The sequence below is a fragment of the Staurois parvus genome, unplaced genomic scaffold (assembly GCF_062004578.1).
Source record: "Staurois parvus isolate SC_StPar_1 unplaced genomic scaffold, SC_StPar_1.0 ptg001242l, whole genome shotgun sequence".
Taxonomy (NCBI): Eukaryota; Metazoa; Chordata; class Amphibia; order Anura; family Ranidae; genus Staurois; species Staurois parvus.
The window spans coordinates 161,440-179,608 of NW_028319038.1; the positions used below are offsets into that span (position 1 = coordinate 161,440).

Here is an 18,169-nt window from a genome sequence, read left to right on the forward strand (position 1 = left end):
AGGTGTATGTGTGTCAAAGTCACCAATCAAGAGAAGACTTCACCAGAGTGAATACAGAGGGTTCACCACAAGATGGAAACCATTGGTGAGCCTCAAAAACAGGAAGGCCAGATTAGAGTTTGCCAAACGACATCTAAAAAAGCCTTCACAGTTCTGGAACAACATCCTATGGACAGATGAGACCGACATCAACTTGTACCAGAGTGATGGGAAGAGAAGAGTATGGAGAAGGAAAGGAACTGCTCATGATCCTAAGCATACCACCTCATCAGTGAAGCATGGTGGTGGTAGTGTCATGGCGTGGTGTCAAGTTCCTACCTTTGTTCAGAGCTTGTGCATCTCCATGAGCTGGCATCCATCTTGGATTTCTGCAAAGCATGGTGGGAACCTTTATGCCTTCAGGCTTCTGCGGCTCCTCCTCAGAAGGGTGTGGTTGAGCACATTTAAACCTCCTGTCCGCAAGTGTGCGCTGCACTTGTGTCCTGTATGTTGCCCTGTTGCAAGCTCTTGTGTTGTTCCCATTGCTCTCCTGGTAACCGACTCGGCTTGGACAAGACTACTCTCTGCGTTAACCCTTTATCTGACCTCCCGTTGCTGAACCCGGCCCGTGACCTGAGTATTCTTTGCCTACCGTCTAGTACTGTCTGCTCCGTTGTTATTGACCCGGCTTGTCTGACTACTCTACTCGTGTTCCCATCTAGCTCCCACCAGCTGTACGCCATTGGCGGCAGTCGTTATCGCAGCTGGGGTCACTCGGGGGCCGCGACCTGGTCTCAGGCTGCGTCAAGTCCATCCCCACCATCAGGGGCCCTGGTGAAGGGTAGCCTGGGGCTTAGACTCCGCGCCCTGAGGGACTCTGGTCTGTGGGTAGTGGCTGTCGTCAGTCGCAGCGTGACCGTACCATAGGCCTGCCTGCCCATTCCAGTGTTCCTGCCCTGACACGTGGGCATGTATGGCTGCCAATGGAACTGCTTCTCTTGTATTTATTGATGATGTGACTGCTGACAGAAGCAGCCGGATGAATTCTGAAGTGTTTCGGGAATATTATCGGCTCATATTCAGCCAAATGCTTCACAACTCATTGGACGCTTCACAGTGCAGATGGACAATGACCCAAAGCAGACTGCAAAAGCAGCCAAAGAAGTGGAATGTTCTGCAATGGCCAAGTCCATCACCTGACCTGAATCCGATTGAGCATTTCACTTGCTGAAGACAAAACTGAAGGGAAAATGCCCCAAGAACAAGCAGGAACTGAAGACAGTTGCAGTAGAGGCCTGGCAGAGCATCACCAGGGATGACACCCAGCGTCTGGTGATGTCTATGCGTTCCACACTTCAGACTGTCATTGACTGCAAAGGATTTGCAACCAAATATTAAAAAGTGAAAGTTTGATTTATGATTATTCTGTCCCATTACTTTTGGTCCCTTAACAAGTAGGAGGCACATATGCAAACTGTTGTAACTCCTACACCGTTCACCTGATTTGGATGTAAATACCCTCAAATTAAAGCTGACAGTCTGCAGCTAAAGCACATCTTGTTCGTTTCATTTCAAATCCATTGTGGTGGTGTATAGAGCCAAAAATGTTAGAATTGTGTCCATGTCCCAATATTTATGGACCCGACTGTAAATGTCTATAAATCAATATGTGAAAATCCAATATATAAATCACTCGTGTGACAAATATATAAAACCGTGAAACAAGCTGGTTTTTAGAAAAGCACCTCAACTAATACAACAGCAACTCTAACTCCAAAAATGATACGGGATAAATCAAACATAAGAGTGCAAATAAATGTCTATAAATCAATGTGTGAAAGTCCAATATATATATATATATAAAATATAAAAATATATATATATTGGACTTTCACACATTGATTTATATTCTCTCTCTCTCATTGTTTCATTCCCTCTCTCTTCTTCTCCCTCTCATTTTCTTTCACATATTCTCTCTCTCATTCCTTTATTCTCCCTCCTTCTCTCTCTCATTCTTTCATGTTTTTCTTTCTCTTCCTCTGTCTCTCCTTCTCTATCTCATTCTTTTTCTCTCATTCTTTCATTCTCTTCTTCTTCTCCCTCTCATTCTCTTTCACATATTCTCTCTCTCATTCCTTTATTCTCTCTCTTCCTCTCTCTTCTTCTCTCTCATTCTCTCTCTCTCTTTCATTCCCTCTCTCTCATTCTCTCTCTCTCTTCTCTCTCTCTCTTTCATTCCCTCTCTCTTCTTCTCCCTCTCATTCTCTTTCACATATTCTCTCTCTCATTCCTTTATTCTCTCTCTGTCTCTCTCTTCTTCTCTCTCTCATTCTTTCATGTTTTTCTCTCTCTTCCTCTCTCTTCTTCTCTCTCTCATTCTTTCATTCTCTTCTTCTCTCTCTCTCTCTCTCTCTCTCTTTCATTCCCTCTCATTCTCTTTCACATATTCTCTCTCTCACTCCTTTATTCTCTCTCCTTCTCTCTCTCATTCTTTCATGTTTTCTCTCTCTTCCTCTCTCTCATTCTCTCTATCTCATTCTTTCCTTCTCTTCTTCTCCCTCTGATTCTCTTTCACATATTCTCTCTTTCACTCCTTTATTCTCTCTCCTTCTTTCATTCTCTCTCTCATTCTTTCATGTTTTTCTCGCTCTTCCTCTCTCTCATTCTCTCTCTCTCTCTCATTCTTTCATTCTCCCTCTCATTCTCTTTCACATATTATCTCTCTCATTCCTTTATTCTCTCTCCTTCTCTCTCTCTCATTCTTTCATTCTCTTCTCTCTCTCTCTCTCTCTCTCATTCTTTCATGTTTATCTCTCTCTTCCTCTCTCTTCTCTCTCTTTCTCTCTCTCTCTCTCTCATTATCTTCTTCTCCCTCTCATTCTCTTTCACATATTCTCTCTCTAACTCCTTTATCCTCTCTCCTCTCTCTCATTCTTTCATTCTCTCTCTCATTCTTTCATGTTTCTCTCTCTCTTCCTCTCTCTCGTTCTTTCATTCTCTTCTTCTCCCTCTCATTCTCTTTCACATATTCTCTCTCTCATTCCTTTATTCTCTCTCCTTCTTTCTTTCATTCTTTCATGTTTTTCTCTCTCTTCCTCTGTCTTTTCTTCTCTCTCTCATTCTCTCTCTCTCATTCTTTCATTCTCTTCTCTCTCTCTCTTTCATTCCCTCTCTTCTTCTCCCTCTCATTCTCTTTCACATATTCTCTCTCTCATTCCTTTATTCTCTCTCCTTCTCTCTCTCATTCTTTCTCTCATTCTTTCATGTTTTTCTCTCTCTTCCTCTGTCTCTTCTTCTCTCTCTCATTCTCTCTCTCTCATTCTTTCATTCTCTCTCTCTCTCCACCCCTCTCTCTTCCTTCTCTTCATTTCTCAGATCCACACACCTGCACCAAGGGCTGCTGATCTCCGTGCAGCAAGAAGGGGGGGGGTGGAGGAGGTGTGTGCAGCCCCATACGATCTGTCAGTGTAGGGAGGGAGGCAAGGAGATCCCGCAGACCACAGCACAGCTCACCTCCTCCGGGCTCTTCCTGCTCCCGGCTGTCCTCTGGTCCTGGCTCGTCAGCTGCTGGAGGGAGAGGTACAGGAGCGTCGCTCTGCAACAGCCCTCCTTAGATCGATCCTCCTGCTGCCCGGGCCACTGCAAGAGTACCAATGGCGGCCCTGCATGGCTCTGTCCACCGCTGCTCAAAAGGTCCCTTCTTCCGGGGGGCGTTGCCGCCCCCCTAAAATTTGCCGCCCTAGGCAAACGCTTTGTTTGCTCCGTGGTAGATACGCCCCTGGCTAGGAGGGGGGATTTGAGTGGGGATAAAGGATTTGTGGTTGGAGGGGGGATTTGAGGGGAGAGCATATGTGGTAGGGTGTACAATTTGAGGGGAAAGATGTGTGCTAGGAGGGGTGAAGTAGAACTACAGGTGAAGTTTTTTTTTGTTTTTTTTTTAGTGGGGGGTGTAAGTAGCTGGTCTTGCCCGGGGGTGTGAAATAGTCTAGCACCGACCCTGACTATACCACACCTGGAATTCTTCTTAAAAGAAGGACTGGCAACCAATCAGAAATGATCTTTCTGTGATCTGACCTCAGGGAAGCGAGATGTGATTGGCTGCCTTGGATGGCAGCACCTTTACAGGACAACCCAACCAATGGAAGCAAAAATCAAGATACAGGATTCAGAGACGAGGCGGATCTGTTCCTTCACTTATCTTTATTGGATCATAAATTCAAAGACTCGTCTAGATAATAAAGGAGTAGATGGAGTGTGCTGCGGTCTGTGCGGTCTGTCCACTCTGTGCGGTCTGTCCGTGGGAGACGACTTTTAGTTGTTGGCCATTTTCTGCAAGAAGAGAAAATATGTCAGAAACACGTCATGTCACACATACATGTACATACAGGACACAATCCCGTGTTCTCCATCATTTGTCATCACGCTTCTTCCTTCTCATCATTTCCCATGTCTTGTAATAAACTCTCTCAATAAACATGAACTTTTTTTATTCCTGACGCTCAGTGCCGGGACAAGGTCATCTAGAGCCCTGGGCGACCGTATCAAATTGCGTCGTTCCCCCCCCCCCCACACACATGATGTATGAGCATTATATCACACAAAAATCACCCAATCTGCATGCTTACCCACATGCATAAATTCCCCCTCCTCCCTGTACAAATTCACCCCCCTCTGCCCAAAAAAATTCCCCTTCCTAGCATTAATCCTCTTCCCCCTATTTTAAATCCCCCCCCCAGGAAAAATTTCCCTCCACCAATCCACCATCCTAGCACAAATTGCTCACCCCACAAAATTTCCCCTCCTGGCGTAAATACCCTCCCCCTCCCCCATCATCCTTACCAGCAAAACCCCCCTCCACAAAAAAAATTTCCCCCTCTAGCACAAATCCCCTTCCCACCATGTTACGTTTTCTCGCACAAACCCCCTAAACACCCCCGTCCTGGTACAAATCCTCTATTCGTCTCACTGATACCAATGATGGGGCACTATTCCTCCCACTGATACCAATGATGGGGCACTATTCCTCCCACTGACACCAATGATGAGGCACTATTCTTCCCACTGATACCAACAATGGGACATTATTCCTCCCACTGACACCAATGATGGGACACTATTCCTCCCACTGACACCAACGATGGGGCACTATTCCTCCCACTGATACCAACAATGGGACATTATTCCTCCCACTGACACCAATGATGGGGCACTATTCCCCCCACTGATACCAATGATGGGACACTATTCCTCCCACTGACACCAATGATGGGGCACTATTCCTTCCACTGATACCAACAATGGGACACTATTCCTCCCACTGACACCAATGATGGGGCACTATTCCTCCCACTGATACCAATGATGGGGCACTATTCCTCCCACTGATACCAATGATGGGGCACTATTCCTCCCACTGACACCAATGATGGGGCACTATTCCTCCCACTGATACTAATGATGGGGCACTATTCCTCCCACTGACACCAATGATGAGGCACTATTCCTCCCACTGACACCAATGACGGGGCACTATTCCTCCCACTGATACCAATGACGGGGCACTATTCCTCCCACTGATACCAATGATGGGGCACTATTCCTCCCACTGATACTAATGATGGGGCACTATTCCTCCCACTGACACCAATGATGAGGCACTATTCTTCCCACTGATACCAACAATGGGACACTATTCCTCCCACTGACACCAATGATGGGACACTATTCCTCCCACTGACACCAATGATGGGACACTATTCCTCCCACTGTCACCAATGATGGGGCACTATTCCTCCCACTGACACCAATGATGGGGCACTATTCCTCCCACTGACACCAATGATGGGGCACTATTCCTCCCACTGATACCAATGATGGGGCACTATTCCTCCCTCTGACACCAATGATGGGGCACCATTCCTCCCACTGATACCAATGATGGGGCACTATTCCTCCCGCTGACACCAATGATGGGGCACTTTTCCTCCCACTGACACCAATGATGGGGCACTAGTCCTCCCACTAATACCAATGATGGGGCACTATTCCTCCCACTGACACCAATGATGGGGCACTATTCCTCCCACTGATACCAATGATGGGGCACTATTCCTCCCACTGGCACCAATGATGGGGCACTATTCCTCCCACTGACACCAATGATGGGGCACTATTCCTCCCACTGACACCAATGATGGGGCACTATACCTCCCACTGACACCAATGATGGGACACTATTCCTCCCACTGACACCAATGATGGGGCACTATTCCTCCCACTGATACCAATGATGGGGCACTATTCCTCCCACTGACACCAATGATGGGGCACTATTCCTTCCACTAATACCAACAACTGGGTGCTATTGCTCCCCCTAATAAGATACAATGTATACTCTCACTGATGCCAGGAAAATTTCTAATTCCACTAACTACAGTTTGGCCCCCCTAAAGTCTGAAGAACAGTAAACTGGCCCTTTGTTTAGAAGGTTTGGAGACCCCCTACTCTAAAGGGAAGCTGAGGATGCTCTTTTGTGATCTTTTCAACTTAGCAATGTATATGTTTCTCCAGACATCCAATCAGAATGGAGAATCACGGCTTCCTTCTCAATGCAGAATTATTTTGTTGGCATAGATTTATATGTATGACCCCCTTATTAGAGGACAAGAACTCAGGGCCCATTCCCAACCAGATGCAGGGCCCATTCCCACCAGACCTCAGGGCCCATTCCCACCAGATGAAGGGCCCATTCCCACCAGACCTCAGGGCCCATTCCCACCAGATGAAGGGCCCATTCCCACCAGACCTCAGGGCCCATTCCCACCAGATGCAGGGCCCATTCCCACCAGACCTCAGGGCCCATTCCCACCAGATGCAGGGTCTATTCCCACCAGATGCAGGGCCCATTCCCACCAGACCTCAGGGCCCATTCCCACCAGATGAAGGGCCCATTCCCACCAGACCTCAGGGCCCATTCCCACCAGATGCAGGGCCTATTCCCACCAGATGCAGGGCCCATTCCCACCAGACCTCAGGGCCCATTCCCACCAGATGAAGGGCCCATTCCCACCAGACCTCAGGGCCCATTCCCACCAGATGCAGGGCCCATTCCCACCAGACCTCAGGGCCCATTCCCACCAGATGCAGGGCCCATTCCCACCAGACCTCAGGGCCCATTCCCACCAGATGCAGGGCCCATTCCCACCAGACCTCAGGGCCCATTCCAACCAGACCTCAGGGCCCATTCCCAACAGATGCAGGGCACATTCCCACCAGATGCAGGGCCCATTCCTACCAGACCTCAGGGCCCATTCCCACCAGATGCAGGGCCCATTCCCCCCAGACCTCAGGGCCCATTCCCACCAGATGCAGGGCCAATCCTCACCAGACCTCAGGGCCCATTCTCACCAGACCTCAGGGCCCATTCCCACCAGATGCAAGGTCCATTCTCACCAGACCTCAGGGCCAATTCCCACCAGACCTCAGGGCCCATTCCCACCAGATGCAGGGCCCATTCCCACCAGACCTCAGGACCCATTCTCACCAGACCTCAGGGCCAATTCCCACCAGACCTCAGGGCCAATTCCCACCAGACCTCAGGGCCAATTCCCACCAGACCTCAGGGCCCATTCCCACCAGATGCAGGGCCCATTCCCACCAGACCTCAGGGCCCATTCCCATCACACCTCAGGGCCCATTCCCACCAGATGCCTTTTTGAGTGCACTCCTACTGCATAGACAGTCCTAAACCGGGGTTATCCTATGGGCGTTGTTCACACTATTGCAGTGCAGTGCACAGAAAAGCCCAAAGAAAAAAGAAAATGGAAGCAACCTTAAAGGAAATGCTTGGAAAAGCTTTGGAAAAAATGCAACACGAGTGCATGGAAATGCGCATAAAAGTGGGTGTCAAATGCACTTCACCGCACATGCAAAAATACGAGGTAAATGTGCCGTTTCTGGTGTGAACGGGCCTTTAGTATATTATTTTGTAAAGTTTTACTCTGGGCAGATATAAAAGACAAAAATGAATGCGGCTTTGCACTGAGTAATACATCCTTTCTCCTTTTCCTAATGCAAGCAATTCAAGCAGAGGAAGCAGCACAGGTAGCCAATCATGGGTGCAAGGAGCTGCCTGTTGTCAGAGGGTCTTACATCATTGATCCAGTCGATGTAGGCGGAGACTCTGGTGAAGACGGTTGGCTTCTTCTCGTAGTTGCAGCTGATGCCGGAACCGAAGCTGACAACGCCGTGCACTTGCCAGGGTCCTTCGATGGACTGAACGTTCAGGGGACCGCCGGAATCACCCTGCAGAGCAGAATGCGATCATTAGACGCTGATAAAGAGTGACCACTGTACGCACTGGATTTAAAAAGACATCTCACTGACGAGACACGGAGTCTATAACCCTGTAGGATATTATTTTCCAGATTTATTAAAACATGAAAGAGGGATATAAAAATGTGTTTTTGCTGGAGAAAATGCTGCTCTGGGTTTGCTCCAGTGCTGCTTATATAATCAATGAGGCTTAGGCATTTAAATATGTGATCTCTGCAGGCGCAGAGGGTTAAAGTTCAGATAGGTTGGCCCTCCTCCCCAATGAAAATCACATAACCAATGAGGAAGGCTGAACTGACTTTTTCCCCTCTTGGGGGTGCACACCTGAATCTCAGATTTGGGAACCTACAATGAACTAAGGAGGACCGAGACTTACGTTGCATGCAGAGACAATGCCGTCACCACCACCGCAGATCATGGTGTCCCTGACCTGCCAGCCCCACCAGTCAGACCTGGAGCAGGTAGCGTAATCCACCACTGGGAGGAGAGCCTGCTGGAGAAGATCAGCGATGGGTCCGCCAGCTGAAACACAAAGGACACAATGACAACGGATCAGGGAGAGTGTGGGCACCGCTACTGATAACTGCAAGTTCAACCAATCAATTCAAGAGGAGCTACTGACTATGGGGGGGGGGGGGGGGGTAAGACTGACAAAGCCGTCTCTGTGGAAGGTGAATTTCAAAGGATAGCTGCATCCAAATTATTCTTAAATTGGGGAAGAGTTGGAAGGGGAAGAGGAAGAAAGGAAGCAAATGAAGAAGAGGAGGAGAAGAGAAGAGGAGGAGATGAGAAGAGAAGAGGAAGAGGAAGAGGAAGAGAAGAGGAAGAGAAAGAGAAGAGGAAGAGAAGAGGAAGAGAAGAGGAAGAGAAAGAGAAGAGGAAGAGAAGAGGAAGAGAAGAGGAAGAGAAAGAGAAGAGGAAGAGAAGAGGAAGAGAAAGAGAAGAGGAAGAGGAAGAGAAGAGAAGAGAAGAGAAAGAGGAAGAAGAGAAAGAGAAGAGAAAGAGAAGGAGAAAGAGAAGGAGAAAGAGAAGGAGAAAGAGAAGAGGAAGAGGAAGAGAAAGAGAAGAGAAAGAGGAAGAGAAGAGAAAGAGGAAGAAGAGGAAGAGGAGGAGAAGGGAAGAGGAGGAAAAGAGATGAGATGAGATGAAATGAGAAGAGAAGAGGAAGAGGAAGAGAAGAGAAAGAGAAGAGAAAGAAGAGAAAGAGAAGAGGAAGAGGAAGAGAAGAGAAAGAGAAGAGAAAGAGGAAGAAGAGAAAGAGGAAGAGGAGGAGAAGGGAAGAGGAGGAGAAGAGAAGGAGAAGGAGGAGAAGGAGAAGAGAAGAGAAAAAGAGGAGGAGAAGGAAATGGAAAAGGAAAGGGAAAATGAAAAGAAGGAGAAGGAAAGAATAGATATGGAATAGTATAGAATAGGAAGGAAGGAATGAAAAAGAGAGGAAGAAAATGTAAGAAAGGATAGAAAAAATATGGAAAGGAAAAGGAAAAACAAGAAGAGAGGAGAGGAAATGCAAGGAATAAAAGGAAGGAAGGAAGCAAAGAATATAAATGAAAGAAAAGGAAAGAAGAAAGAAAGCAAAGAATTAATGAAGAAAAAAAAACAGGAGGGAAATGTAAGAAAGGAAGGAAAGAATGAATAGAAAGGAAACAAAGGGAAGGAAGAAAAGATTAGACATGAAATAGAAGAAAGGAAGGAAAAATAGAAAGGAAATGGAAGGAAGGAAAGAATAGAATAGAAATGGATGCAGGGAAGGAAAGAAGGAATGAAGCAATAAATAGAAAGGAAATCGAAGAAAGAAATAAGAATACAAATAAACTGGAAGAAATGAAAAAAGGAGTAAGGAAATGTAAGAAAGGAAGGAAGAAAAGAATAGAAACAAATTGGAAAGAAGGAAAAAAAAAATGAAGGAAAGAAGAAAGGAAGCAGAGAATAGAAGGAAATAGAGGGCATATAGAAAAGGGAAGGAAGGAAGGAAGGAAGGAAGGAAGGAAGGAAGGAAGGAAGGAAGGAAGGAAGGAAGGAAGGAAGGAAGGAAGGAAGGAAGGAAGGAAAGAAGGAGGGAGGGAAGGAAGGAAGGAAGGGAGGGAGGGAGGGAGGGAGGGAGGGAGGGAAGAAAGGAAGGAAGGAAGGAAGGAAGGAAGGGGAAGAAGGAAGGAAGGAAGGGGAAGAAGGAAGGAAGGAAGGAAGGAAAGAAGGAGGGAGGGAAGGAGGGAAGGAAGGAAGGAAGGATGGAAGGAAGGAAGGAAGGAAGGAAGGAAGGAAGGAAGGAAGGAAGGAAGGAAGGAAGGAAGGAGGACGGGAAGGAGGGAAGGAAGGAAGGAAGGAAGGAGGGAAGGAAGGGCAAGGCACAGGGACTGGTTTTGGGTTATGGACAGGCCAAATGAAGATAGGGAAGTTAAGCTATTGGTTCAAAGTGCCACAGGGACAAGATACAGTATTCTTGTTAAAGAAGCTCTAAAACTTAAACTTTTTTTTTAGTTTATAAAGGGGGGGGGGCATTTCCTGTAAGTGTTCCTTTGAGGAGACTTACCCTCTCTTCCTGCTCTGCGGCCATAACTCTCTACAAAGTGAAGGGAAATCCTCTCCTAGACAGGAGTCACTGGAAGAGGTGTCCTCATCAGAAGATCTCCCCTCTATTTCAGTGATAGATGTAAAATTTTAGATTTCCTGTCACTTTCTGTACCAGAGACAAGGATACCAAGCTATAGACACCATCCAAAAATAAAAGGTAGAATGTGCCTTTGGATGTGTTTCAACAAAAGTATCCTCAGGCACTTTGTGCTGCCTTCATTAGGAAGGACTTTTAATGGCTGACGAGGTCACTTTACATACCAGAACCATCACCATTAATTCAAATTCTTATTTAAAGGTGAACTCATGGCTTACTGTACAGACGACCCCATCCAGTCACAAAACTGTCTGAATTATTTTCCAGGAGGACGCCAGCAGGGGGCAGGCAGGCGGGCTGAATGGTGACGCCGAGTGGTGCGGGTTGGGACAGCTTGATCAGGGCGATGTCGTTGCTGAAAGAACACAAATACATCAGTTACACGGCTATTGCGGGTTTACAGCTGAAAATGGGACCCAATAAAAGCATACGTCGCGAATCCGTGCAGTACTGGAAATCACTGATATCAGTCGGCGGGCCCTTTCAGGTGATATTTTGCTTTGCAGTAATGTTCAGAATGAAGGAATCCGCCATGGGAGAATTAAGTTTGCAAACCAGGGGTGACCAGGGGGAAGTATATAGAGAGGATTAGTGTTAGGGTTAGATTTAGGATTTATTGTTGGGGTTACAGGGAGGGTTAGTATTAGTGTTACTGGGAGAGTTAGTGTTGGGGTTACAGGGAAGGGTTAGTTTTGGGGTTACAGGGAGGGTCAGTGTTGGGGTTACAGGGAGGGTTAGTGTTGGGGTTACAGGGAGGGTTAGTGTAGGGGTTACAGGGAGGGTCAGTGTTGGGGTTACAGGGAAGGTTAGTGTAGGGGCTACAGGGAGGGTTAGTGTCAGGGTTACAGGGAGGATTAGTGTTGGGGTTACAGTGAAGGTCAGGGTTAGATTTACAGGGAGGGTTAGTGTTAGGGTTACAGGGTGGGTTTTTTATGGTTACGGATAAATTGGTGTTAGGGTTACAGGGAAGGGTTAGTGTTGGGGTTACAGGGAAGGTTAGGGTTAGATTTACAGGGAGGGTTAGTGTTAGGGTTACAGGTGGGTTGGTGTTAGGGTTACATGGTGGGTTTTTTATGGTTATGGATGAATTGGTGTTAGGGTTACAGGGAGGGTTAGTGTTGGGGTTACAGTGAAGGTTAGGGTTAGATTTCCAGGGAGGGTTAGTGTTAGGGTTACAGGTGGGTTGGTGTTAGGGTTACAGGGTGGGTTTTGTATGGTTACGGATGAATTGGTGTTAGGGTTACAGGGGTTACAGGGAGGGTTAGTGTTGGGGTTACAGGGAAGGTTAGTATTAGTGTTACAGGGAGAGTTAGTGTTAGGGTTACAGGGAGGGTTAGTATTGGGGTTACAGGGAAGGTTAGGGTTAGATTTACAGGGAGGGTTAGTGTTAGGGATACAGCAAGGCTTAGTGTTAAGGTTACGGAGAGCATTTGTATGAGGGTTGCATGGAAGGTTAGGTTAACAGGCAGAATTAGTATTGAAATTACAAGGAGGGTTACTGTTAGGGATCCAGGGATGACTAGCGTTAGGATTACAGAGAGGACTAGATTAAAGGGTAGTTTGCGGGTTACAAATACTTAGCCTTAGTGCTAACGGGAAGGTTGGTGGTAGGGCCATCTCACGTGGACAAACTTGGGTGACAATTTGCCAACCTTAGGGTCACTAAGAGTCTTCCTGCCTCTCTATATAGAATTGTTCTCAGTAGCAGGGCCAGTGAGATGACGCTCCCTCCCTGCCCTGGTGCTAGCGAGCTAGGTTCCTCAACATTTGGGGCCAGCAAGAGAGGGATTACCAAGGCAAAGTGGAAGGTTCTCCAGTGTGATATGCGCATTGAGGTCACAAGTCTAGCTGGGACTGAAGACAAGGACCATCAACACTTAGCCACACCAGAGTGAGCACAGGGGAGAAATACTTAAATGTGGCCCATCACAGATTGGGGTTACTTGATAGGTTAGTATTAGGATTATTATTAAGTATTAGGATAGTATTAGGATTACAGGAATGGTTAGTGTTGGGGTCACAGGTCTAGCTGGGACTGAAGACAAGGACCATCAACACCTAACCACACCAGAGTGAGCATAGGTGAGACATACGTAAATGAAGCCCATCACAGATTGGGGTTACTTGATAGGTTAGTATTATGATTATTATTAAGTTTTAGGATAGTATTACAGGAATGGTTAGTGTTGGGGTCACAGGTCTAGCTGGGGCTGAAGACCAGGACCATCAACACCTAACCAGGAGCGGACTGACAACTCATGGGGCCCCTGTGTCCTTGCCCACACTCAAACCACTCCCAAAAAAGCCTATGAAAGGTACCAGGGGCATCTCATGGGGCCCCCTACTTACCCCAGGCCCTGGGCAGTGCCCGAGTACCCGAATGGTCAGTCCACCCCTGCACCTAACCACACCAGAGTGAGCATAGGTGAGAAATACATGGATGCTGCCATCACAGATTGTGTATTCCGAAGTCAAGTCATACTCACAGGATGAAAAAAAAGTTCCATCTTTATTTCTACTCCCACTGGCTACAGTACACCCCCCCCTAAAGTCTGAAGAACAGTAAACTGGCCCTTTGTTTAGAAGGTTTGGAGACCCCCGCTCTAAAGGGAAGCTGAGGATGCTCTTTTGTGATCTTTACAACTATATGTTTCTCCAGATATCCAATCAGAAAGGTTCTCCAGTGTGATATGGATGTTGAGGTCTCAAGTCTAGCTTGGAATGAAGACCAGGAATGGTTAGTGTTGGGGTCACGGGTTTAGCTGGGGCTGAAGACCAGGACCATCAACACCTAACCACACCAGAGTGAGCATAGGTGAGAAATACGTGGATGCTGCCATCACAGATTGTGTATTCCGAAGTCAAGTCATACTCACAGGATGAATAAAGAGTTCCATCTTTCGTGGACAATGATCTTCTCAGGGGAAATGGCAATAGAACCTTCTTCATCTGGAATCTGCAGGTTTTCTTTGCCCAGATAAACCCTGTACGTATTCGCAGAGCTGAACAAAACACAAGTGAAATCGGATGAGTGCTTTGGAGGTGAATTTGTGCATTGGTGTTACCCAACCTAGGGCCTCCCTTGACGTCTTCATCTTTTATTTCCTGATAGGACTCTACAGTTTCCTTAGACCAGGGGTAGGCAACCTGCGGCTCTCTAGCTGTTGTGGAACTACATTTCCCATGAGACATTGCAAAATTGACAGTTACAGCTATGACTTGCAGAGGCATGATGGAACTTGTAGTCCTGCAGCAGCTGGAGAGCCGCAGGTTGCCTACCCCTGCCTTAGCCTGAGGTGTTACATGGACAACGATTAGCAGACGAGAACACTCTCCCTAATTACCTGCATGGCATTTGATGTTGCACTGAGCTGTACTTTCCACGACATACCATTAAAATGAGTCCAGTGTGCCAGACAGGGCACAGGTCCCCAAATTGCCATGGATGCAAGGAATGTTTTAGATATTACATTTAACTTGCATAGCAGTTCTATATACAGTGAGGAACAGAAGTATTTGAACACCCAGCAATTTTACAAATTCTCCCACTTCTCCATCATGGAGGGGTCTGAAATTCACATTGGAGGGGCATTCCCACTCTGAGAAACAGAATTTGAAAAAAAAAGTTCAGGAAATCCCATTGTATGATTTGTAAACAATGTATTTGTCTCGCACGGCTGAACAGAAGTATTTGAACCCCTGAGAAGATCCGTGTTAATATTTGGTACAGAAGCCTTTGTCTGCAATTCCAGAGGTCAGACGTTTCCTGTAGTCCTGACCAGGTTTGCACTGCAACAGGGATTTTGGCCCCTCCTCCACACCGATCTCCTCCAGATCTGTCAGGTTTCGGGGCTGTCGCTGAGCAACACGGAGTTTCAGCTCCCTCCAAAGATGTTCTATTGGATTTAGGTGTGGAGACTGGCTAGGCCACTCCAGAACCTTGATATGCTTCTTACGGAGCCACTCCTTGGTTCTCCTGGCTGTGTGCTTCGGGTCGTTGTCATGTTGGAAGACCCAGCCACGACCCATCTTCAATGCCCTGACTGAGGGAAGGAGGTTGTTGCTCAAAATCTCACAATAAGTGGCCCCATTCATCCTCTCCTTAATACAGTGCAGTCGTCCTGTCCCCCTTCGCAGAAAAGCACCCCCAAAGCATGATGTTACCACCCCCATGCTTCACAGTAGGGATGGTGTTCTTGGGATGCAACTCATCCTTCTTTTTCCTCCAAACACGACAAGTGAAGTTTAGACCAAAAAGTTCTATTTCGGTCTCATCTGACCACATGACTTTCTCCCATGCCTCCTCTGGATCATCCAGATGGTCATTGGCAAACCTCAGACGGGCCTGGACATGTGATGACTTGAGCAGGGGAACCTTCCGTGCAATGCATGACTGGAAACCATGACGGCGTAGTGTTATACCGACAATGACCTTTGAAACTGGTCCCAGCTCTCTTCATGTCATTGACCAGCTCCTCCCTTGTAGTTCTGGGCTGATTCCCCACCTTTCTTATCATCAGTGATACCCCACGAGGTGAGATCTTGCATGGAGCCCCAGTCTGAGGGAGACTTACAGTCGTCTTTAGCCTCTTCCATTTTCTAACAATTGCTCCAACAGTTGATCTATTTTCACCAAGCTGCTTGGCAATTGGCCCGTAGCCCTTTCCAGCCTTGTGGAGGTCCAAAATTTTGTCTCTGGTGTCTTTTGACATTTCTTTGGTCTTGCCCATGGTAGTAGTTGGCGTCTGACTGACTGTGGGGTGGACAGGTGTCTTTAAAGAGCTCAGACAGGTGCTACTAAGTTAGATGAATGAGTGGAGTAGAGGTGGACTTTTTAAAGGCGCAGTAACAGGTCTTTGTGAGCCAGAATTCTTGCTGTTTCTTAGGTGTTCAAATACTTATGTTCATACTTAGTGCAAGTCAAATAAATTCTTTAAAAATCATACAATGAGATTTCCTGAATTTTTTTTTTAATTCTGTCTCTGAGTGGGAATGCCCCTACAATGTGAATTTCAGACCCCTCCATGATTTCTAAGTGGGGGAACTTGCAAAATCGCAGGGTGTTCAAATACTTCTGTTCCTCACTGTACTGTATATTGTCTTTTTTTTAACATACTGAAGTTTTCCTCTTTTCTATTGTTAATAAAGGGAGGCAGTTACAGAAAATGAATCGCATGTTCTAAAAAATTGAAAAGGTTTATTCTAGTTTTTGGGATTAATACTTTTATTTTCAGCATCTGAGAGTCACCTGATACAATGGGCGGCGGTCAGGACCCAGGTGTCAGAGATCAGGGTGCCTCCACAGGTGTGTCCCCAGGCGCCGCTGGATCCCTGGTACTGCAGGGAGATCTAAAGGAGACAAGAAAGATTGAATTCATTACAGTTGTGAAAAATCCTATATGTCAGCCTGGCGCTGATATGTAAAAGGTGACTTCCGTGGCATATTAAGTAGAAGCAGTGGCGTCTCAAGGCAGGTGCAGGGGGGTGCGGCTCGCACCGGGTAACACCGACCGCACGGGGTGACACCAGACCTGCTCCACGAAAAAAGGTAAGTTGTAAAGCAAGCCGATGATCCCATCCATCCTGCAGGGATTGTTGGCTTTCTTTCCAAATTACCTTTTTGTGGAGTGGGTCCGGTGTCACCCCGTATAGGTTGCATGCCGACGATCCCCGCAGGATGGTTCGGATCTGCGGATGGGGAGCATAATGGATCGAACTCCGATCTATTATGCTCCCCAATCTGCAGATCCAAACCATCCTGCGGGGATCGTCGGCATGCATCCTATACGGGGAGACACCGGACCCGCTCCAAGAAAAGGTAAGTTGGAAAGAAAGCAGACGATCCCCGCAGGATGGATGGGATCTGCGGATTGGGGAGCATAATGGATTGGAGTCCGATCCATTATGCTCAATCCGCAGATCTGATCCATTCTGCGGGGATCATCGGAGGGGGTGTCACCAAGTGTTACAGCACCGTGTGACACCAACCCTGGAGACGCCTCTGAGTAGGAGGCTTTCAGGTTATTCTAGAAATGTAATTAATGTTCTCCAAAAAGGAGAGAGGGTGCTTCTAGGTAAATGTCATTTTGAATGGTAGTGAATACCAACAAACTTTATTTTTTTCAGAATCTCATGACTTTTACTGAGCCAGAGATTGCCTTTGAACTTGTAAATTAGCCTAGGGAACATGCACATCTCAGAGAATACCATAAATGCTTTCATAAAACTATATATGCAGAGAGAACTTGGTCAGAGGAGACAATTGGAACTTGGGATGACTGTTGACCCCATTACAGCTCTCTAGGGATATAATAGAGGAAAACTGGAACTTGGAGTAACTGTTGACCCTGTTACAGCCATTAAAGGATACAATAGGAGAAAATTGTAACTTGGGATGACTGTTGACCCCAATTCAGCCCTCAAAGGACAAAATAGAACACTGGGACTTGGGGTGACTGTTGACCCCATTACAGCCCCCAAAGGACAGAATAGGAGAACACTGGAACTTGGGGTGATGACCCCATTACAGCCCTCAAAGGACACAATAGAAAACTGGGACTTGGGTTGACTGTTGGCCCCATTACAGCCCTCAAAGGACACAATATTATTATTATTATTATACAGTATTTATAAAGCGTCAATAGTTTGCTCAGAGCTGTACATTACAAAGGGGGACAGAACATGTGACAGAACAATACCAATACAATGCAAAACATGAGGGGATCGAGGGCCCTGCTCTTTCGAGCTTACAATCTAGGAGGGAGGGGGTGGTGGCACAGGAGGAGATAGCTGTGGGGGATGGAGTGGTAGGAAGAGTGGAGGAGGTCAGCAAGTTAGCAGGGGGTGGGGTAGGCTTCCCTGAAGAGATGGGTTTTCAGGGTGCGCCTAAAGGAGAGGAGAGTAGGTGATAATCTGATGGGTTGGGGCAGGGAGTTCCAGAGGATGGGTGACACCCTGGAGAAGTCCTGGAGGCGGGCATGGGAGGAGGAGACCAGGGAACTAGAGAGAAGGAGGTCTTGTGAGGAGCGGAGTGTGCGTGCTGGGCGGTACTTAGATATTAGGTCAGTGATGTAGTTAGGGGCAGTATGGTGGACAGCTTTGTACGTCAGCGTTAGGATTTTGAATTTGATCCGTTGCGCAATTGGAAGCCAGTGGAGGGATTGGCAGAGGGGGGTGGCGGAGACGGAGCGG

General features: G+C 47.1%; 1 protein-coding gene across 2 annotated transcripts in view; it reads right to left on the reverse strand.

Moving 5' to 3' along the window:
* LOC149437931 (chymotrypsin-C-like) overlaps nt 1–18,169 on the reverse strand; it is a 47,284-nt gene that overhangs the window by 25,671 nt on the left and 3,444 nt on the right. The window contains exons 3-8 of one of the 2 annotated variants that reach the window (XM_089660425.1): nt 16,227–16,327; nt 13,855–13,980; nt 11,197–11,333; nt 8,690–8,835; nt 8,131–8,283; nt 4,163–4,308 (exon numbers count right to left, since the gene is read on the reverse strand). In XM_089660425.1, coding sequence (XP_089516551.1) covers nt 4,291–4,308; nt 8,131–8,283; nt 8,690–8,835; nt 11,197–11,333; nt 13,855–13,980; nt 16,227–16,327 — 681 coding nt within the window. In that variant the 3' untranslated portion in view covers nt 4,163–4,290. Of the gene's footprint in view, nt 1–4,162; nt 4,309–8,130; nt 8,284–8,689; nt 8,836–11,196; nt 11,334–13,854; nt 13,981–16,226; nt 16,328–18,169 lie in introns of those variants that run through there. The other variant, XM_089660426.1, reaches the window with a different exon arrangement.